Source organism: Orcinus orca, chromosome 14 (assembly GCF_937001465.1).
Source record: "Orcinus orca chromosome 14, mOrcOrc1.1, whole genome shotgun sequence".
Classification (NCBI taxonomy): Eukaryota; Metazoa; Chordata; class Mammalia; order Artiodactyla; family Delphinidae; genus Orcinus; species Orcinus orca.
The window spans coordinates 57,644,727-57,662,717 of record NC_064572.1 but is presented as its reverse complement, the minus strand read 5'-3'; the positions used below and the strand labels follow the sequence as shown (position 1 = coordinate 57,662,717).

Below are 17,991 nucleotides of genomic sequence, written 5' to 3'. Positions count from 1 at the left end.
GTCAATAGGGACGCAAATGAATTTTGTGTAGTGGAGGTGCAATTGATTACTGCCCTGTGGGTATTGATCAGTTTTGCATCCATTTGTAAATTCATATTAACTTTCCTGATTGCCTATATATGTGTGTTCTCTAAATTCTCCTTTGAACTGGGGGGTAACATCTTGCTGCTTGCCTCATGAATTAGCTAAGTAAAAATCTCTGATGTGCAGTAATTTTACATGTGTACAAGAGTCATGATTTTAGCCTTTTAAAAAAATTATCTTTTTAAATTGGATTTTATCAAAATCAAGAACTTTTGTGCATCAAAAAATACTATCAAGAAAGTGAAAAGACAACTTATAGGATGGAGAAAATATCTGCAAATTGTTTATCTGAAAAGAGATGAATATCTAGAATCTATAAAGAATTAAAACTCAACAACAAAAAAACAAAAAACCCAATTCAAAAGTAAGCAAAGGACTTAAATAGACAGTTCTCCAAAGAAGGTATTAAATGGTGAATAAGCACATGAAAAGATGTTCAATATCATTAGTCATTAGGGAAATCAAATCAACACTACAATGAGATACCACTTCACACCAATTAGGATGGCTATAAAAAGAGAAAAGAAAAAAGGGGGGGGGGAATAACGTGTTGGTGAGGATGTGGAGAAGGTAGGAATATTAAATGGTAGCTGTTGTGGAAAACAGATTGGTGGTTTCTCAAAGGTTAAGCAGAGAACTCCCATATGACCCAATAATTCTACTCCTAGGAATATATCAAAAGAATTGAAAGCAGGGGACTCGAACAGATATTTGTATACCAGTGTTCATAGCATTATTACTCACAGTAGCCAAAAGGTAAAAATGACCCATGTCTGTCAACAGATGAATGGATAAACAAAATGTGATATAGATAGATAGATAGATAGCTATGATGAATATTATTAAGCCATTAAAAAGATATAAACTGGGGGCACATAAGCATGTAGATGGTCCTCTGAGCCATGGGAATGGCTGACAGAGTAGGGAGAGAAGAACACCCAGCCCCAACCCTGCAGAACATCAGAGCCTATGAAGGCATAGGCTGAAGATGAGGAAAAACTTGAGTGTGGTATCATGGAAGACAAGACAGACTAGAGACCTTACTCCTGATGTCTAGCATCTCACTGCCCAGTGACTTGGGGTCACTTCAGTGGCTGCTTAATTCTTGTCCTGTGAGAGGGCATCATTCACCAGATAATAATTCTGTTCATAAACAATATTTTATTTTTATTTATTTATTTTTTTTGCGGTATGCAGGCCTCTCACTGTTGTGGCCTCTCCTGTTGCGGAGCACAGGCTCCGGACACACAGGCTCAGCGGCCATGGCTCACGGGCCCAGCCGCTCCGCGGCATGTGGGATCTTCCCGGACCGGGGCACGAACCCGTGTCCCCTGTATCGGCAGGCGGACTCTCAACCACTGCGCCACCAGGGAAGCCCCATAAACAGTATTTTAAACAGCACACTTTATTGTCAGAAATTGTGCAAAATATTTAATATAGGATGCATAAGGACATGATCAAACAAAAAACAAATCTTGACTTAGCTGGGAGAGACGTTTTTCAAAAAAATTTTGCAAGGGGGCGTAGAGGGACTATTGTGATAAGGAAGGAGGGAGGACAATTGCAACAGGGAGAACCTGCAGGGGTCTCCAGGGTCATGCAAATACAGGGTTTTTTTGTTTGCTTTTTGGTCTTATTTTAATAGAGAGGCACGAACGGGCTGGAAAGAACCAAATGTGGGAAATTTGAATGAAAGGGTGGCGCGATCAGACTGTAGATCAGAGAATATTTTATGCTGAGCCCAGTCTGTTCTCTGTATGCTGGCTCAGGCTGATGGTGGGCCAAAGTTCAGGGGCTTGGAGGGAGGAAAGCAGCTCAGCCGAAGTTTGGTTAACAAGCATTTCGATCCAGTTGATCAGTGGGGATGAGCAGTTCAGTTCATCATTTATGAGGCAAAGAATGGGAATTTGCGGGGGGTCTATGTGTAGCTTTGTCATAGGTTAAACAGGGGGCATCTGAGGCTTAAGTCAGATGGGAAAGAGTGGTTCTTTGCAATAAGCTCTCTTCCAGATCACAAAATCTGGGAAATTCCTTTAATTGGCCCTGTTTTCCAGGAGCAAAGGGCTCAGGCAAAATTCAGCATTGTCACTGTGTGCTGGGATGTGAGTTTCATGCCCCCAGTCGGGGTGACACCCTGGGCCTCTCAGTTGGCATAGATATTCCTCTCCAGGGACTTACAGATTACCCCTTGCTGTAAGCCCCCTTTCCCGAGTGTTTATTTAAGTCTTTTGATTCCTTCCTTGAATGAGTGTCCATGCCTGACTTACCAGGAGTCTGTTTTATTCTCAAGAATGCATCCAAAACAGGCTCAGAACCTCTGCTTGCAAACCACCACCGCGGAAGTGCAGTCCTGAGGTCGAAGGATTACCCCTTGGAAATCTGCATCCCATGGGCTGAATTCAGCTCACAGAAGCGCTTTGGCCCAAAGGGTGTTTTGCTTTGATTTTTAAACTTGAATTGGATGCCAATATTAAAAATCAGAATATTGAATCTAAAAATCCAGATTGCCACCTTCTCTAGAAAAATGGATTGCTCTAGCAATCCTGGCCTACATTTCTATTGTATGCCTCCTATACTATTGAACAAAATTCCTGACAATAAAGTATGCCATTGAGAAAGTTCCATTTATGGATCCCAGTATTACTTTGGGTGCTGTTGCTTTTATATGGCCCTCCATCTCCTGTTTACCACTGTTCCTCAGAGCCTATTCAGTCATTTAGCTTATCCCTCTGTGTTTAAGTGTTTCCATTTCCAACTATCAGTTATCACCTTCAGTATCAGAACAGCTAGTCAAAGAGGTTTTAGTTTCAGAGAATATGTTAATTAAGGGATCATTGAGGAAAATTGCTTACTATTTACATCTGGTTGCCTGACCACATAATAATATGTATCCTTAAATACACAACAGACCTACTTCACTGGACGTTTCACTTGACTATACAACACACTCTCTACACAGTTAATTCGTGTTCACAAACTGTGAAGTCGTGTGATATGTATTCTTATGAAACCTTGTACATATGTAATTAAATTTGACTTTCTCCTGGTAATCTGTCTCACGTCAATTTAATTCTTAGACCAGCCAGAAGAACTTAGAAAGATAGAGGTTTTCTTTCCTCCTCTATAGCCTCAATGGGGGGAATTATGTCTTTTCCACGATTATAGGCCCAGCCAGCCCTTGAAGAAGGATCCAGAGTTACAGCAGCCAACATCTTTCATTATTATAATGTCTCCCTACTTTGCAGTTTCCTGAATGAGGCCTGAAATCTTGATACCCACAGATATTATATGACAAAAAATAAGTGCATCAGTTTTCCGGTGACATTTAGTATTCCTGGTCTCTGCTTCTCATCTCATTGACCTGGTAAGTGTCTCCCTATCTCTCAATCACAAGGCTCCTTCTCCACCACTGCCTCAGAGAGGCGTTTTATAGACATCCTGTCTCTGATCTCGCCTCCTGGGAGCAGGCCTAGAAATGACAGTCAATTCATTTGGCTAACTGGTATATTGCTGTCTCTCTACTTTGCTTCTCAACGTCCATCCAACCACAGTGTTCGTGCTCTGGCTGCCTCTTCCAGGCACTTACACAAGCGAGTGACCAACCGCTGACCAGATCGCAAAAGATAACAATTAGATTGTGTCTCTGTTCATGGGCTGAGCTGTACTACAGAGGTTGTGGAGCTGCCTTCTGCCAGATCCTGGCTTATAAATGTACAGGAAGTACAGCTGACCGTGCCAAGTGTTCAAAGCCTGGGCAATGTCAGTCCTTTGGGTGCTGACTAGGGTCTTTCTCAGCACTTACAGAGCCCCCGTCTGCCTCCATCTTGGTGCCTACAGGAAATTTGTCTTTGGCTATGCAAGCATTTATGTGGCATGAATTCTGAGACCCCAGGAAATCCCACCTATCTACTCCCTAACTTATTCTGCCATGCCTGAAATCGCTTTAATCACCAACACTTCCATTGATCAATTAGAGTCAAAGTTATAAAAACTCTAGGAACCGTTAAATTTTGTAAATGTAAATTCTTTATTGAAGCACAGCATACATACATAAAAGTACACAAATCATAGGTAGAAATGAACCACTCATGTAGTGAATGCCAGGGTCAAGAAACATTTCCCCAGAAGCCCCGTCCCGCCACGGCCTCGTGCCCCCTTCCAGTCACCTCCTCTATACCCATCAGGGAAATCATTATCCTGACTTGTCACAGATAGATTACTTTTCCTTTTGTCTTTTATATGAATAGGATTGTGTCACATGTATTCTTTTGCATATACAATGCTTCTTTTGTTCAGCCTTACATTGATGAGATTCATCTGTGCTAATGCATGTAGTTGTAGTTTGTCTGTTTTTATTGCTGTATAGTATTCCATTGTGTGAATAAGTCGTAATTTATTTAACTATTCTAATGCTGCTGAACATTTGGGTTGCTTCCAGTTTTTGGCTTATAAATAGTGCTAGTGCTTTCTAATTCAGGTCTTTTGATGAATATATGTTCACTTTTCTGTTGAAGGTATTCTGAGGAGTGGAATATATGAGACATAGAATATACCCACATTCAGCATTAGCAGATACTACTGAACACCTTTTTCAAGGTGATTGTACCAATTTACACTCCCATCAGCAGTATATAATAGTTATAGTCATACGACATCTCCATCAGCACTAAGTCTGTCTTTTCCAGGTAGCCATTCTCGTAGGTGTGTAATGGTGTGCATTGTGTTCTTAATTTTCATTTCTCTGATAACTAGTGAAGACAAGCCCTTTGTTTTATGTGCATTGGCTATTTGGACATCTTTTTTGTGAACTGCCTATTCAAGTCTTTAGTGAGTTTTTCTATTGGGTTTCTGCCTTTTACTTATTTTTAAAGTTCTTCATATAATCTGACAATTTGATAAATGTGTCTACTGTAATATTTTCTCCCACTCTGTGACTTAAATTTTTTTCTTTCTTTTTGGCCACGATGCATGGCATGTGGGATCTTAGTTCCCTGACCAGGCGTCGAACCCGTGTCCCCTGCAGTGGAAGCATGGAGTCCTAACCACTGGACCACCAGGGAATTCCCCTTAACTCTTCATTTTTTAATAAAGTCTTTTAAATGAACCGAAGTCGGTAATTTATTTTTGTCCTTTATGGTTAGCCTTTCGTGTGTCCTATCTGAGAGAATTTCTCCTGCCCTAATGAAGAGATCATGGAATATCATGAAGAGGTTTTCCTGTGTTTTCTTTGAAGGTGACTAATATGTATGGTGTGAATCAAGTTAGCAATTGAGGTTTTTTGTGGTTTTTTACCGTAATATTAAATTGGCTCAGAACTATTTATTGAGAAGTCCATACTTACACCTATGCCATTAATCATAGGATTATATAAGTGTGGATCTGTTTCTAGGCCATACTCAAGAGGAAGTTAATTTTTAAACTAAATCACAAGAATTCCCTCAAGAAATGCTACTTTCCTCAAGTAGCATTTATTATATTCTTATTATGAACTATGCATCATTCTAGGCATTTTAGCTGCATTGTTTCATTTGAAACCTCATAACCCACTATGAGATAGTTATTACTATTATCTCCATTTTATAGTTGAGGAAATAAAAACTTACTCAATTAAAAACTTGCCCATGATCTCCTAGCTAGTAAGTGACAGAGACCTAACTTGATTGTGGGTCAGGCTGATTTTGAAGTGGAGTTCTTTATTATGCTGTTTCCCAGAGCAGCATTTTTTTTCTGGGGGTGGGGGGAAGGGTGGCAGGGAATAAGGGTGTGTGTGTGAGAGGAGGGTGATGGCGTGGAGTGGGGACCAACTTCCCTCACCCCCACCACATACCTATCGTAGTATTTTGTTGCTTTATTTGAGTTATATAACATTGGTGTCCATGTAAATTTTCATATTCATTAAAATAGAACATTTTATAGATTGGGAACCATAGGTTCATGCCATTTACCAGGCACTTCATATATGATAGAATATTTTATTGTTTTTTTTTTTCTATATATTCGTTCTTTCTTACTACTCAGCCTTTGAGAGTAAGGAGTGACTTTTACATATTTGTAACCCTGATGATTATGACAGTTCTCTGTCCAGAGCAGGCCCCTAATAAATATTTGCAGTTTTTATAGTTGTTGAGCTGTAATTGCTAACTTGATATTTCCTGATCAGGTAGGTTGTCTATCCTGTATTAATTGTTTTTAGTTCATATCATGTGATCTATCCCTAACATATTTTCTATTTTCTCTCTTTCAATAACTGCTGCCTCAAAGGGAGAAATGCAAATCTTTGGCTGAATGATCTGGTAGCAACAGATCTGAAATTCTTAAAATGTTAGAACCAGAAGCTATTTCTCACACAGTTGATGAGTTAAAAAGAGAGAGAGAAAGAAAGATTTTGGGCCTTCCCGGTGGCACAGTGGTTAAGAATCTGCCTGCCAATGCCAGGGGACACGGGTTCAAGCCCTTGCCCGGGAAGATCCCACATGCCGCGGAGCAACGAAGCCCGTGCGCCACAACTACTGAGCCTGCGCTCTTGAGCCCGCGAACCACAACTACTGAGCCCATGTGCCACAACTACTGAAGCCCACGTGCCTAGAGCCCGTGCTCCGCAACAAGAGAAGCCACTGCAATGAGAAGTCCGTGCACCACAAGGAAGAGTAGCCCCTGCTAGCCTCAACTGGAGAAAGCCCGCACGCAGCAAACGAAGACTCAATGCAGCCAAAAATAAAAACAAATATGTAAATTTAAAAAGAAAGAATTTGACAGAGAGAGAGCCACAGAGAGAAAACAGGGTCTTGTAGAGAATCAAGTATTCCCAGTTTCTAGACCCTCACCAGGCCTGTGGCTCTGAGTTCTGTGCTTCTATTTCTTACGTGCAAAATGGGGCTAATAACACTGCATGCAACACAGGCTTGTTGTAACAGGAAAATGAAGCAACAGACAAAATATGTTAAGAATGGTAGAAAATGCTATTAAAGGTCACATATTAGTAGAAAGGAAATGAATACCAGGTACAAGTGTGTTTGGTTTTATCAATAATAAATAAAAGAACAGAATAGATATTTTAGATATTTACTAAAAAAGGAACTGCTTGACAAAATAATTCAATATAGTATAATGTTAAATCGTGAGGCTTCCTACTGCTTTAAATATTTTAATAAACGTTTTTACTGAAGTTTAATCTGATTGCATTTTGAAATAATTGAATTTACAATAATTTAACTTACAGATTTTTAAATATCATATTTACTGCATTGGGTAAAGCAGGTTGTATCTGTAATTTACTGTCAGGGATAGAAGGAGGGCTTGAACTGGTAGATATTGTTATCTACTGTTTGGTGCAAAAGATGTAAAATGAGTGTTACGTGCTAAGGTTTTCACTAAAATGAGCCCGCTGTGAAAGTCAGTGGCGTGCCAGTTCAATTCAACAAATATTTAATTAGCGCTTTTGATTTCCAGGGAACCGTGTTGGGTACCGAGGAGGAAGCAAAGATGAATAGCATCAGCTGGAAGGAGACACGACACGAACCCAGTAACTAGGCTGTAAAGCAGAATGGGGCATCATAATTTAGAAAAGGTAAAACGCAGGGAGAACCCGGCAGAGCTTAAAATAATTTAACTTTTCCTGCCTGCATTTTTTTCTTTCCTTCTTTCTTTTTCTTTCTTTCTTTTTTTTTTTTTTTTTTTTTAGTAACTATTGTGGATCTCTTTTCACCTGTGCCAAGTCAGTCTGCAGAGGATTCGCGACCCTGTGAAATCGCTCCTATTCCCTCTTCAGCCTCTCCTCGCATCTTCGATGAGCTCCTCTGCCACCAGCACTGCATTTGGAATGGCATCTACTGTGTGGGTGGTGAAGCGATGGAAAGCTATTTCTGTTCTAATTATGAGAACTGTTTTATTGGGAGGAGTGGGGCAGAGGGAGGAGAGGCAGATCGGAGACTGAGACGCTCAGCAAGGTTGCTCCGAGGAGGCGTTTCTAAGGTTACTAGAAAGAGGACGGCAAGTGATATCCAGGCAGGGTTTTTTCTAAAACGAAATAAAATTTCTAAACGAGGGGCGTGGGCTTAGTATGAGCTGTGCCACACGAGATTAAATGTTGGGCTTCCCAGAGGGTAATGGAAGAAGGCCCAGGAAAAAACCGAGCGCGGCGACTTCGGTAAAGCTGGGAGCCTCCACCTTCCCTTCCGGCCCTCTTCTCCCGCGGCCTTTGTTTCCCAGGGCTGTTTTGGCTGTAACACAAAGTCGGCGCGCCCGGGAACGGTGTCATTTAAGTGAGACGCGCGGCCGAGCCGGACCGGAAGCAGCGCAGAGCTGGGACCCGTAGGGAGAGGCGGGGAGCGGGCGGCGGCGGCGGCCGTTGTGGCTCTGGCAGTGGCGGCGACTGTGGTGAGGCTACGCAGTCGGGGCGACGGGTCTGGTGCCGCAGCAGCTCGCTCAGGCCGTGGGTCGTCGCTGCAGACTCGGGCAGAGGAGGGAACAACGACTCAGCGGGAGCACTTGGCAGAGGAGGGGAAGGGGTGTGTGAGAAGGGCCTTGAGTGCTTGGGGTCGGGGAGAAAGATCTCGAAACTTGTTTCTCATATGCTACTAGTTGATTTTTGTTTTTTTTTTTTTGATGGCAGATTCAGAAGACACCCCGCGTCTCCCTTCTCGAATTTCTCTTGGTTCCTGTCAGTTGATTCGTAGCCTGAAGTGAGTGAGAACTTTTTAATGCAACTACTGAATTCAGATGGGTATGAGATGGACGAGAAAAAAACGAGACGGGGGGAACAAGGGTAGGAGGTGGTGTCCCAGGGTGTAGGAACATCATGACGGTAATAGTAGTTAAAATTGGGAGGGTTGTACTGTACCAGACGTTGTTCTAAAACCCTTTGTACGCGGTAACTCATTTAATGCCCAGTTCTGTGAGACCGGTACTTTCTTTCATTAGCCTCCCTTTAAGGAGGGGGAAACAGGCTCCTAGAGGTTAAGGAGCATGCCCAAAGAAAGACATGAAACGTGCAGAGCCAGGGTTTGCATTCTGTCAGGCTGACCCCAGAACTTATCTCTAAGCTCCCCACAGTGGTTGTCCCCCATCAGAATGTGAAGAAAGTGAGGACATAAGACAAGGTGTGAGAGGCTGGTATGGTTTGAACAGATGTGATAAAACAGCGGAAGCAAGGAGTTGACATGATAAAAGGGTGTGGGATCCAGGTGTGACTTAGTGAGAGTAGAGTTGAAAGTGGCCTAAACCTTCGCCTCTCTCGAAGGGCCCGCCTCTCTCGAATTCTGTGGGGCAGGGAAGAGAGATATGCACCCATACACGTAAGTTTGAAAATGGAATTATGAAGATCACAGACTCATAGGATTTAAAGATTGTTTGATGTAGCCACCTTATTTAGCAGATATAGTCAAATAATCCATCCATCCGCCATTAATGTATATCCCAAATTAATGTATATCCCAAATTCCATCCGCCATTAATGTATATCCCAAATTCTATCCCAAATGCTGAAACCAGGAGCTGCTTTCTAACACAACTGAGTGACAATTGAGATCTTTCAGTATTTCTAAGAATTTTGATTTAAAAATGAATAGAAACAAGGTAAAGTTATCTAGAACAAAAGACAAGGTGGTTTACCTTGAAGAAACTGTTTCAAAGAAAAAGGAAATCTTGAAAGAAGATAGGAAAATTTTTATCAGTTGATCGTACTGTTCACAAATCCATTAAGTCTAATGGAATACAGTAATCAAAATGTTAGCATATTCCAGAGAGTCAGTTTGTAGTAGTTGAGATCATGGGCTTAAGAATCAAGTAGATCTGCTTAGCCACATATTTGCTCTGTATAATTGATTTACTTAACTTTGTCCTTGATTTCTTTATCTCTAAAATGAAGGTAATAGTTCCTAACTTGCAGAATTAGAAGCAGTGTTTGTAAAGAACCTAGCATAATGTCTGGAACAAAGTTGATAAATACCAGCAACCATTATTACTCTGAATCAAATAAAAGTAAAGCATTGCTGAACCTTGTATGCAGTGACATGGCAGCTTCTAGACCTGGTTTTACATGGAAAGGTCAAAGAGTAATCTCCCTTGTTGGTAATTAAAGTGAAAAACATTGATTCATTTTCTGAAGGGTAAGTTTGTTACTTCAAAGTGATTGAAAGTTTTAGATGGCTAGATAACCCCTGATATGCCCAGCACAATCCTTTAAAACTATTGTGGCTTTTAAAGATAACTTATTTTTGAACTATTCTGTTTCCTGAACTGTGGGCAATTTAAGTTCTAAGTAACTGACTATACTCCTTTACAGATGCATGGTCATGGAGGCTATGACTCTGATTTTAGTGATGATGAACACTGTGGAGAATCTAGCAAAAGGAAAAAAAAGTAAGTAATTTTTTATTGATCTCTGCTTCCGATCCTTTCTAAATTGAGATGAGGTATAAATAATATTTAAAGTTTTGGCATTGTGTTCACATGTGAAGACAGCGATGCTCTACTGAATGAATTTTTGTTTATTAAACTATAATGAATTGACTCAAAAATTTGAGAACAGTTATGTAAAAGATAAGAAAGTAATGTTTATGCTGTGAAGGGATTTATGGAAAGGGAAGCATAAGGAAAAAAAGGAAATCAGTTAAAGTTCTTAGATTTCTCTGTTGCATCTATTTTTCATTCAACTGTCAAGGACTCTACTTGCAACTGTCATAGCTAAGAAGGGGCTTGGTTGGTTGTCCCTTTGCTAGTACTTGACTGCAAAATGAGGATACTGTGGAGGATGAGATTGTGATGCAGCACAATTCTTAGGATTTTGTGAATGAGCAGACTAAGTGGCCAGAGGAAGGAGTTCATGGAAGTCTTTATTTAATGGAAGAGGTAAGAACTCTTAGCAGATAAAGCCTGAACCTTACAAAGGAGGCCAGATCTTGGTGGAGTAGCTGTGTTTAGGGAGGGGCATTGTTTTCAGCCTTCAGTGCTTAGAAACTTGATTTTATCCATTAACTTAGGAGTGGTTGACTGATTCATATTAACCAAACTTATAAAAATTGGTTTATTATTTGACACTGAAAACAATATATAAGCATACTAATTGGGGCTGAACATTTTTATTGGGTACTCAGTCTTCATGGATAACCAAAAGAATAGAAATAATTATATAATGAATTACATTTTTATGTAATAAAATGAAATTAAAATGCTTTACATTTTCAAGGTTTTTCATTCAAAAATATTACTTTGTAAGAATAGAATTTGAGCCAATCTAGTTGGATAGTCTTGTGTGCTCTAGGATTATATCTATTTAAGTAACTAGGGCTGATCACCTAAAGTCTATATCATCTATAATCAGCCCTTCTTTTTCCGTTATCAGTTACTGAAAGCTTTGTTATCTCTACTTTGCAAACAAGGAAATTGTGGCACAAAAAGATTAAGTAATTTAAGATAAAGATAATGAATGACAGAGCCAAAATTTGAACCAAGGACCCCAGGTGGTGTGACACCAGAACCCATGCATTTGTTAGTCTCGTCTTCTCCATTTTATAGGTATTAAATAAAGTCAAGATATTAATTAAGCTGTTAAAGGAGATGTAAAATATCTCATTGAAGATCAGTGAGTCTTTAAGAGTTGAATTCTTTAAAACGTGTTCCAATTATGAAAATAATAAAGAAATAGGAAACACTGAGAAAAATGAACTCTTCTAATAATTTTTCTTCTTAACAAACCAGGACAGTTGAAGATGATGTACTGCTCAAAAAACCATTTCAGAAAGAAAAACATGGAAAGGTGGTCCATAAGCAAGTTGCAGCAGAATTGCTGGATAGGTATGGTACTTAAATGTACATTACTTTTTTTTGGTTCGAGATGTTGGTGATTTGATTATATTAATTAAATATAGACATTTGAATTTGCTTGAAATAAAATTTTTCTTAACAGGGAAGAAGCAAGAAATAGAAGGTTTCATCTCATAGCTATGGATGCTGTATCCTTTTATATTTCTAGATTTTGTGACTAATACAACTTTTTAAATCTATTTTATTTCATAAAATCTTGTGAAGTCAGATAGACATAAATTTTATATTTAAAGATAAATGTTTATTGATATGGAATTTTGCCATATATACTTCTGAGTACAATTCTCTTTTACTAATATATAAGAAAGATTTAGAAGCAAAAAATAATAAAAAACATATTACTAATCTACTAATAAATAGGTTTACAAAGTCCATGTACTTGCAGATATTTTTTCCAATCCATTTTTGTCAAGCTGTCAATACTTCTCATTTTTATACTATTATCTTCAGTCTCATTTTAACTCTTACTCTTTTCCTACCTGGTTCTTGGCTATTTAATGTCTTTGTAAAACTGTGTTTAATAATAGGTCTGTTTGATCATTAGAGAAATGCAAATCAAAACCACAATGAGGTATCACCTCGCACTGGTCAGAATGGCCATCATCAAAAAATCTACAGACAATAAATGCTGGAGAGAGTGTGGAGAAAAGGGAACCCTCTTGCACTGTTGGTGGGAATGTAAATTAATACAGCCACCATGGAGGTTCCTTAAAAAACTAAAAATAGAATTACCATATGACCCAGCAATCCCACTACTGGGCATATGCCCTGAGAAAACCATAATTCAAAAAGTCATGTACCACAATGTTCATTGCAGCACTATTTACAATAGCCAGGACATGGAAGCAACCTAAGTGTCCGTTGACAGATGAATGGATAAAGAAGATGGTCCCATATATACAATGGAATATTACTCAGCCATAAAAAGAAATGAAATTGAGTTATTTGTAGTGAGGTGGATGGACCTAGAGTCTGTCATCCAGAGTGAAGTAAGAAAGAGAAAAATACTGTATGCTAACACATATATATGGAATCTAAAAAAAAAAAAGGTTCTGATGAATGTAAGGGCAGGACAGGAATAAAGACACAGACTAGAGAATGGACTTGAGGACACGAGGAGGGGGAAGGGTAAGCTGGAACGAAGTGAGAGAGTGTCATGGACATATATACACTACCAAGTGTAAAATAGGTAGCTAGTGGGAAGCAGCCTCAGCCCAGGGAGATCAGCTCGGGGCTTTGTGACCACCTAGAGGAGTGGGATAGGGAGGGCGGGAGGGAGACGCAAGAGGGAAGAGATATGGGGATATATGTATACATATAGCTTATTCACTTTGTTATATAGGAGAAACTAACACAGCATTGTAAAGCAATTATATTCCAATAAAGATGTTAGAAAAAATAAAAATGAAAAAAAATAATAGGTCTGTTTGTGGATTGTCTCAGGCCTACTGTGGCTTCAGCTTTCAGGCATGAATTGGGGCTGTCTTTAAGTTATACCTTGTTTCCCTGTGATAGCCATCTCTCAGCTCAACTTTTTGGTAAGACTGTGGCTTATTACACAAGCCGCTACCACTGGCCATCCATATTACTGTTGGGAATATTGGAAAGTGAAAGTATTTCTGGGTATTTATTACTGCAGTCAGGATAGGGAGAAGGAGACGACGTCAATTAGATATACCCACTATCCTGTAGTCACCACTTTCACTTTATTGTTCCTGATCCTTTTCTTTAAGTTATAGAAGTTCTCTTGTCACCAATTTGTTTATTCCTCTTATCTCCTAACCCAATAGCTTAGCTTTCCCATGGATCTCATCTGCCACTGCTCCTTTAGTATTTCAACATCTGCTCCTCCTTCTATCACACCACTCAGTTGGGGGTGTTGGGGCATCTAGTTACAGCCTGGTGAGGGTGAAAGTCTAGATCCCCTTTTCTTGCATGGCTGGAGGTGAGGCCATAGATTTTCTGGAGTGTTTGGCTGGAATAGAGTAGTTACTGCCTAAAAGTTATCTTTCCTGTTAGGCTGCCTCTCTCCTGATTATTTTGTTACAGGGAACAGACTTTTGTTGGCACTGCTTTTGTCTGTGCTTGTTGGTATTTCCAGCTATCCAGCTTCTTCACCTCCAAGTCTGGCATTTATTAAGCAAAAAGAAAACCTGGGGAACTCAGCACCATGTCATACCATGGGTCCTGAGGTCCATAGCTGGTCTGCCTTCTTCTCTCTACCTTTCAGAGTCTTCTTATGTTTGCTTTATATATAATTTCCAAGGTTTTTAGTTCTCAGTGGGAGGAATAGGGAGAAGTGCAGTTGACCCTTGAACAACACAGGGTTTGAACTGTGAGGGTCCACTTATACAAGGATTTTTATTTTACTATATTACTTGTGTAAATATGGGTATTTATTTTACTGTAGTACTAATGATCTGCAGTTGGTTGAATCTACAGATGCAGAGGGCTGATTATACATTATGTGCAGGTTTTGGACAATGAGGAGGGTGGGTGTTCTATCCACCCTGTTCAGGGATCAACTGTACATCTTTGCTGCATCTTCCAGGAAGCAAAGTCCCACCTACCACCTGCTTTTGTAAATAAAAGTTTTATTGGAACACAGCTGTGCTCATTCATTTAGGTGTTATCTGTGCCTACTTCCATGCTAAAGTGGCAGAGGCGAGTAGTTTTAACAGACCGTATGGCCTGCGTATTTACTATTTACAGGAAAAGTTTGCTGACTTGAGCTCTTGAAAGATTTAAGTGACTTGCCAGTGTCACATGACCAGTTTGTGGTAGACCAAGAGCTAGAATCCAGATCTCTGGGTATCTGGCTTTTCTCTTTTTTCTTTTCTGAAATGTTAATTGCTTTCTTGCTCGTTTCAGAATTATGTTTTGATTCACTATTCTGCTGGAACACATTGTGATCAATTAAATAACTGTTTGTCTTTAATATAATAGGCTGTAGTCACAGACAATATTATGTCAGTTCTGTTATGTGTGTGTTCCGCTCTAGAGAGAGTACCATGGAGCTTTTTAAAACAAGTAAAATGCTCATGTGTCTCGTTGTATTGCACTGAAAACATGACTGTAGCTTCATGTGATCTCTTATATTTACTTCTTTTTGAAAGCCTCTTGTTAGGATTTAATATAATAAAGTTGCATCTTCTATTTTGGAGGCTTTATTGTTACTGAAATAGCTAAATTATATTTTATAATGAAGAAAAATTCTACTCCTCACCTTTAACTTTGGAAACTATAATTTGTTACAGTTATAGGAAACTATAATTTATAGTTATAGGAATAACTATAATATATAGTTATAGGAAACTATAATTTGAAACTATAAAATGAGTGGTGGTGTGAGGCTGTATATAGGAAGCTGTCCTTCTCTCCAGAGAGTTATTGCTTGAAAATGTTCAAAACAATATAGAGTATTCAGTAGGAAGTGAAAGCCCCTCTACTGTACCGTGTTCACTCTTAACAGTTTAATATTTACCCTTTTAGATCTTTTTTTAATTTATAAGCATGTATAGTATATATTTGTATATTTTTAAAAAACTAAATAGACTCATACTATGTTTTTTTCCCCTACTCACTAATATGTCATTGACACCCAACTACTGAACAAATAAAATCCTTAATTTTTTGCATTTCAGTATCAAAGGCATACAAAGTTTGTAAATGACTATATTTTATACTATGGTGGCAAAAAAGAAGACTTCAGGCGATTGGGGTAAGTGTCATAAAGTTTATTTTACATAATGGGAGGTAGGTATGGGTATCTTTGAAGACTCACAGCTACTATATCTTCTGATTCTGTCATGTTCTCCTGCTTTCCATTCCAGTTTTGTTGTTATAAGGTGGAGAGGCCATTCGAAGCTTCTAGCTAAGCAACTCATCATGAACCCCATTTCTCTGGCAACAGGCCTCAGGCAGCCTGCTGATTCTGGCAATAACAGTATTGTGTGAGGAATACTCACGTGCCTGATTATGCAGTGATTTTTTTTTTTTTCCCCCCACAAGGATCTTTGAAATAATGAACTCTTTAGACCTCAGGTTTGGGATTGCTTTTTAAAAGATAGGACAAACAAGAGACCTCACTCTAATATTTCCCACACATGAAATTCCTTCTTATATCTGAGGCTCTTCTGTCAGAGCCTCTTGGTTTTGTGTGGGTTTTTTTCTCTTTACTTAACGATTTTCCGAGTTGATAGTGCCCTAAAAAACTTCATACCAGCTCATCAGCCCCAAACTTAACTCTCCTCTGAATTTAGCCTGTATTTCTCAACAATCCCTTCTTCTGTCCCCAATCTGTTACCATCTTGAAAAATCATCTCCTTCAGTTCTCTTCCTTACTCAGTCTTCCTAGGAAGATGTAGTAAAATGAGGTGTGAAAAAATTTTTTATATATTTTTAAAATTAGATCACAATAGGATGGTGTTACTTATTTTAGATTCTGAAACTTATTTTCATTCATCTTCCTTATCCATTTAGTGTTCATTCAGATTTCTCATCCTAGTTTTGGTAATTTAGCACCCTTTATATAATTGAACCAGCTCTAGAGATGGGTGGATTCCTTATCCATTTGTTTCTGTAGCAGCACTCTTTATAACTGCCTTTTGAAAATACTGAAATACTTTTTATAAATATACATACATACGTACATATAAAACTATCTTTGTGTATCTTATTTTTACTCAGGTGCTCAAAAATCTCACGCACTGTTTAACTTAAGTTTGACTAATTTTGTTTTCATATTGAATTTAAAATTGTTTTATTTCAGGGAGAATGACAAAATAGACATGGATATTATACGAGAAAATCACAGATTCCTATGGAATGAGGAGGATGAAATGGACATGAATTGGTAATTGTACCCGTGTGAGACATAATGCATCAAATGCTATAGTCCTATCTCTCCTGCTCCCTGAGTGTTTTCTTGTTTTGTCACCTGTCCAAAGCATTTGGCCCCTGCATGGAGCAGTTCTGAATCGAGAACATAAAACCGTGCCTCAGATTATTGAATCTGGTTTGATTCTTTTGGTAATTTTTAACAATTTTAACTGACTTCTTTTTTTTTTTTTTTTTTTTAAATAATAGTGTTTGTTTATTTTTACTTGTTGACAGTTTGCTTTATTTATTTATTTATGGCTGTGTCGGGTCTTCGTTTCTGTGCGAGGGCTTTCTCTAGTTGTGGCAAGTGGGGGCCACTCTTCATCGCGGTGCGCGGGCCTCTCACTATCGCGGCCTCTCTCGTTGCGGAGCACAGGCTCCAGACGCGCAGGCTCCAGACGCGCAGGCTCAGTAATTGTGGCTCACGGGCCCAGTTGCTCTGCGGCATGTGGGATCTTCCCAGACCAGGGCTCGAACCCGTGTCCCCTTCATTGGCAGGCAGATTCTCAACCACTGCGCCACCAGGGAAGCCCTAACTGACTTCTTATTGCTTGACTTTGTCTTTAAAAAATAATCTATAAAAGTTTTACAGTATTATTTGTTGTCTAGTAGTACGCTTCTTTTTAAATTTTAAAAATATTTTGGGAAAACGTAAAACCTGAAAATGATTTTAAAAATTCAAACATTACAGAGGGTAAAAAGTGAAGAGTCAGTCTCCTTCTCATCTTTGACTATTAGTCTTCCAGCTTCCCTCCCTAGAGACCCACTAATAGTTAATATTCAGATATTCTATGCACATGTAAGTAATGACCTTTTTTAAAACATTAATGTTTATATCATATGCGTTATTTATTTGACATTGCCTCCAAGTAGCAAACAATGGTTGAATTTCTAAATATGTAAGATTTATATTTTTTTAATGAATCTAGGGAGAAGAGACTTGCAAAGAAATACTATGATAAATTATTCAAGGAATACTGCGTAGCAGATCTCACCAGATACAAAGAAAATAAGGTATGGCTTCCAGATATTTATAGAAGGTTCTTATTCACGTATAGTGTTACTTTTTAATATACTATTGTGCCCTGTATTATTCTTTTAAGAATAATTCAATTCTAAGTTGTCCTCCATCTATGAAGTATCAGTTGGACCATTTAACCTCGATAGCTGTGGAATTTACAAAGGGCCCTGAAGTCAAGGGTG

At 38.9% G+C, this 17,991-nt stretch overlaps 1 protein-coding gene across 3 annotated transcripts in view; it reads left to right on the top strand.

Annotated features, from left to right (window-relative positions):
* The first annotated feature begins 8,390 nt into the window (after positions 1 to 8,390).
* Positions 8,391 to 17,991, top strand: part of LOC101279590 (protein FRA10AC1) — a 45,285-nt gene continuing 35,684 nt past the window's right edge. For 2 of the 3 annotated variants that reach the window (XR_007471174.1, XM_033404912.2), the window contains exons 1-8: positions 8,391 to 8,460; positions 8,696 to 8,765; positions 10,367 to 10,443; positions 11,782 to 11,877; positions 11,990 to 12,035; positions 15,552 to 15,628; positions 16,679 to 16,762; positions 17,718 to 17,802. Coding sequence is in view for 2 of the 3 variants with exons in the window: in XM_033404912.2 (XP_033260803.1) it covers positions 10,367 to 10,443; positions 11,782 to 11,877; positions 11,990 to 12,035; positions 15,552 to 15,628; positions 16,679 to 16,762; positions 17,718 to 17,802 (465 nt within the window). In the remaining variant the exon portion in view is untranslated. The other variant, XM_033404913.2, reaches the window with a different exon arrangement.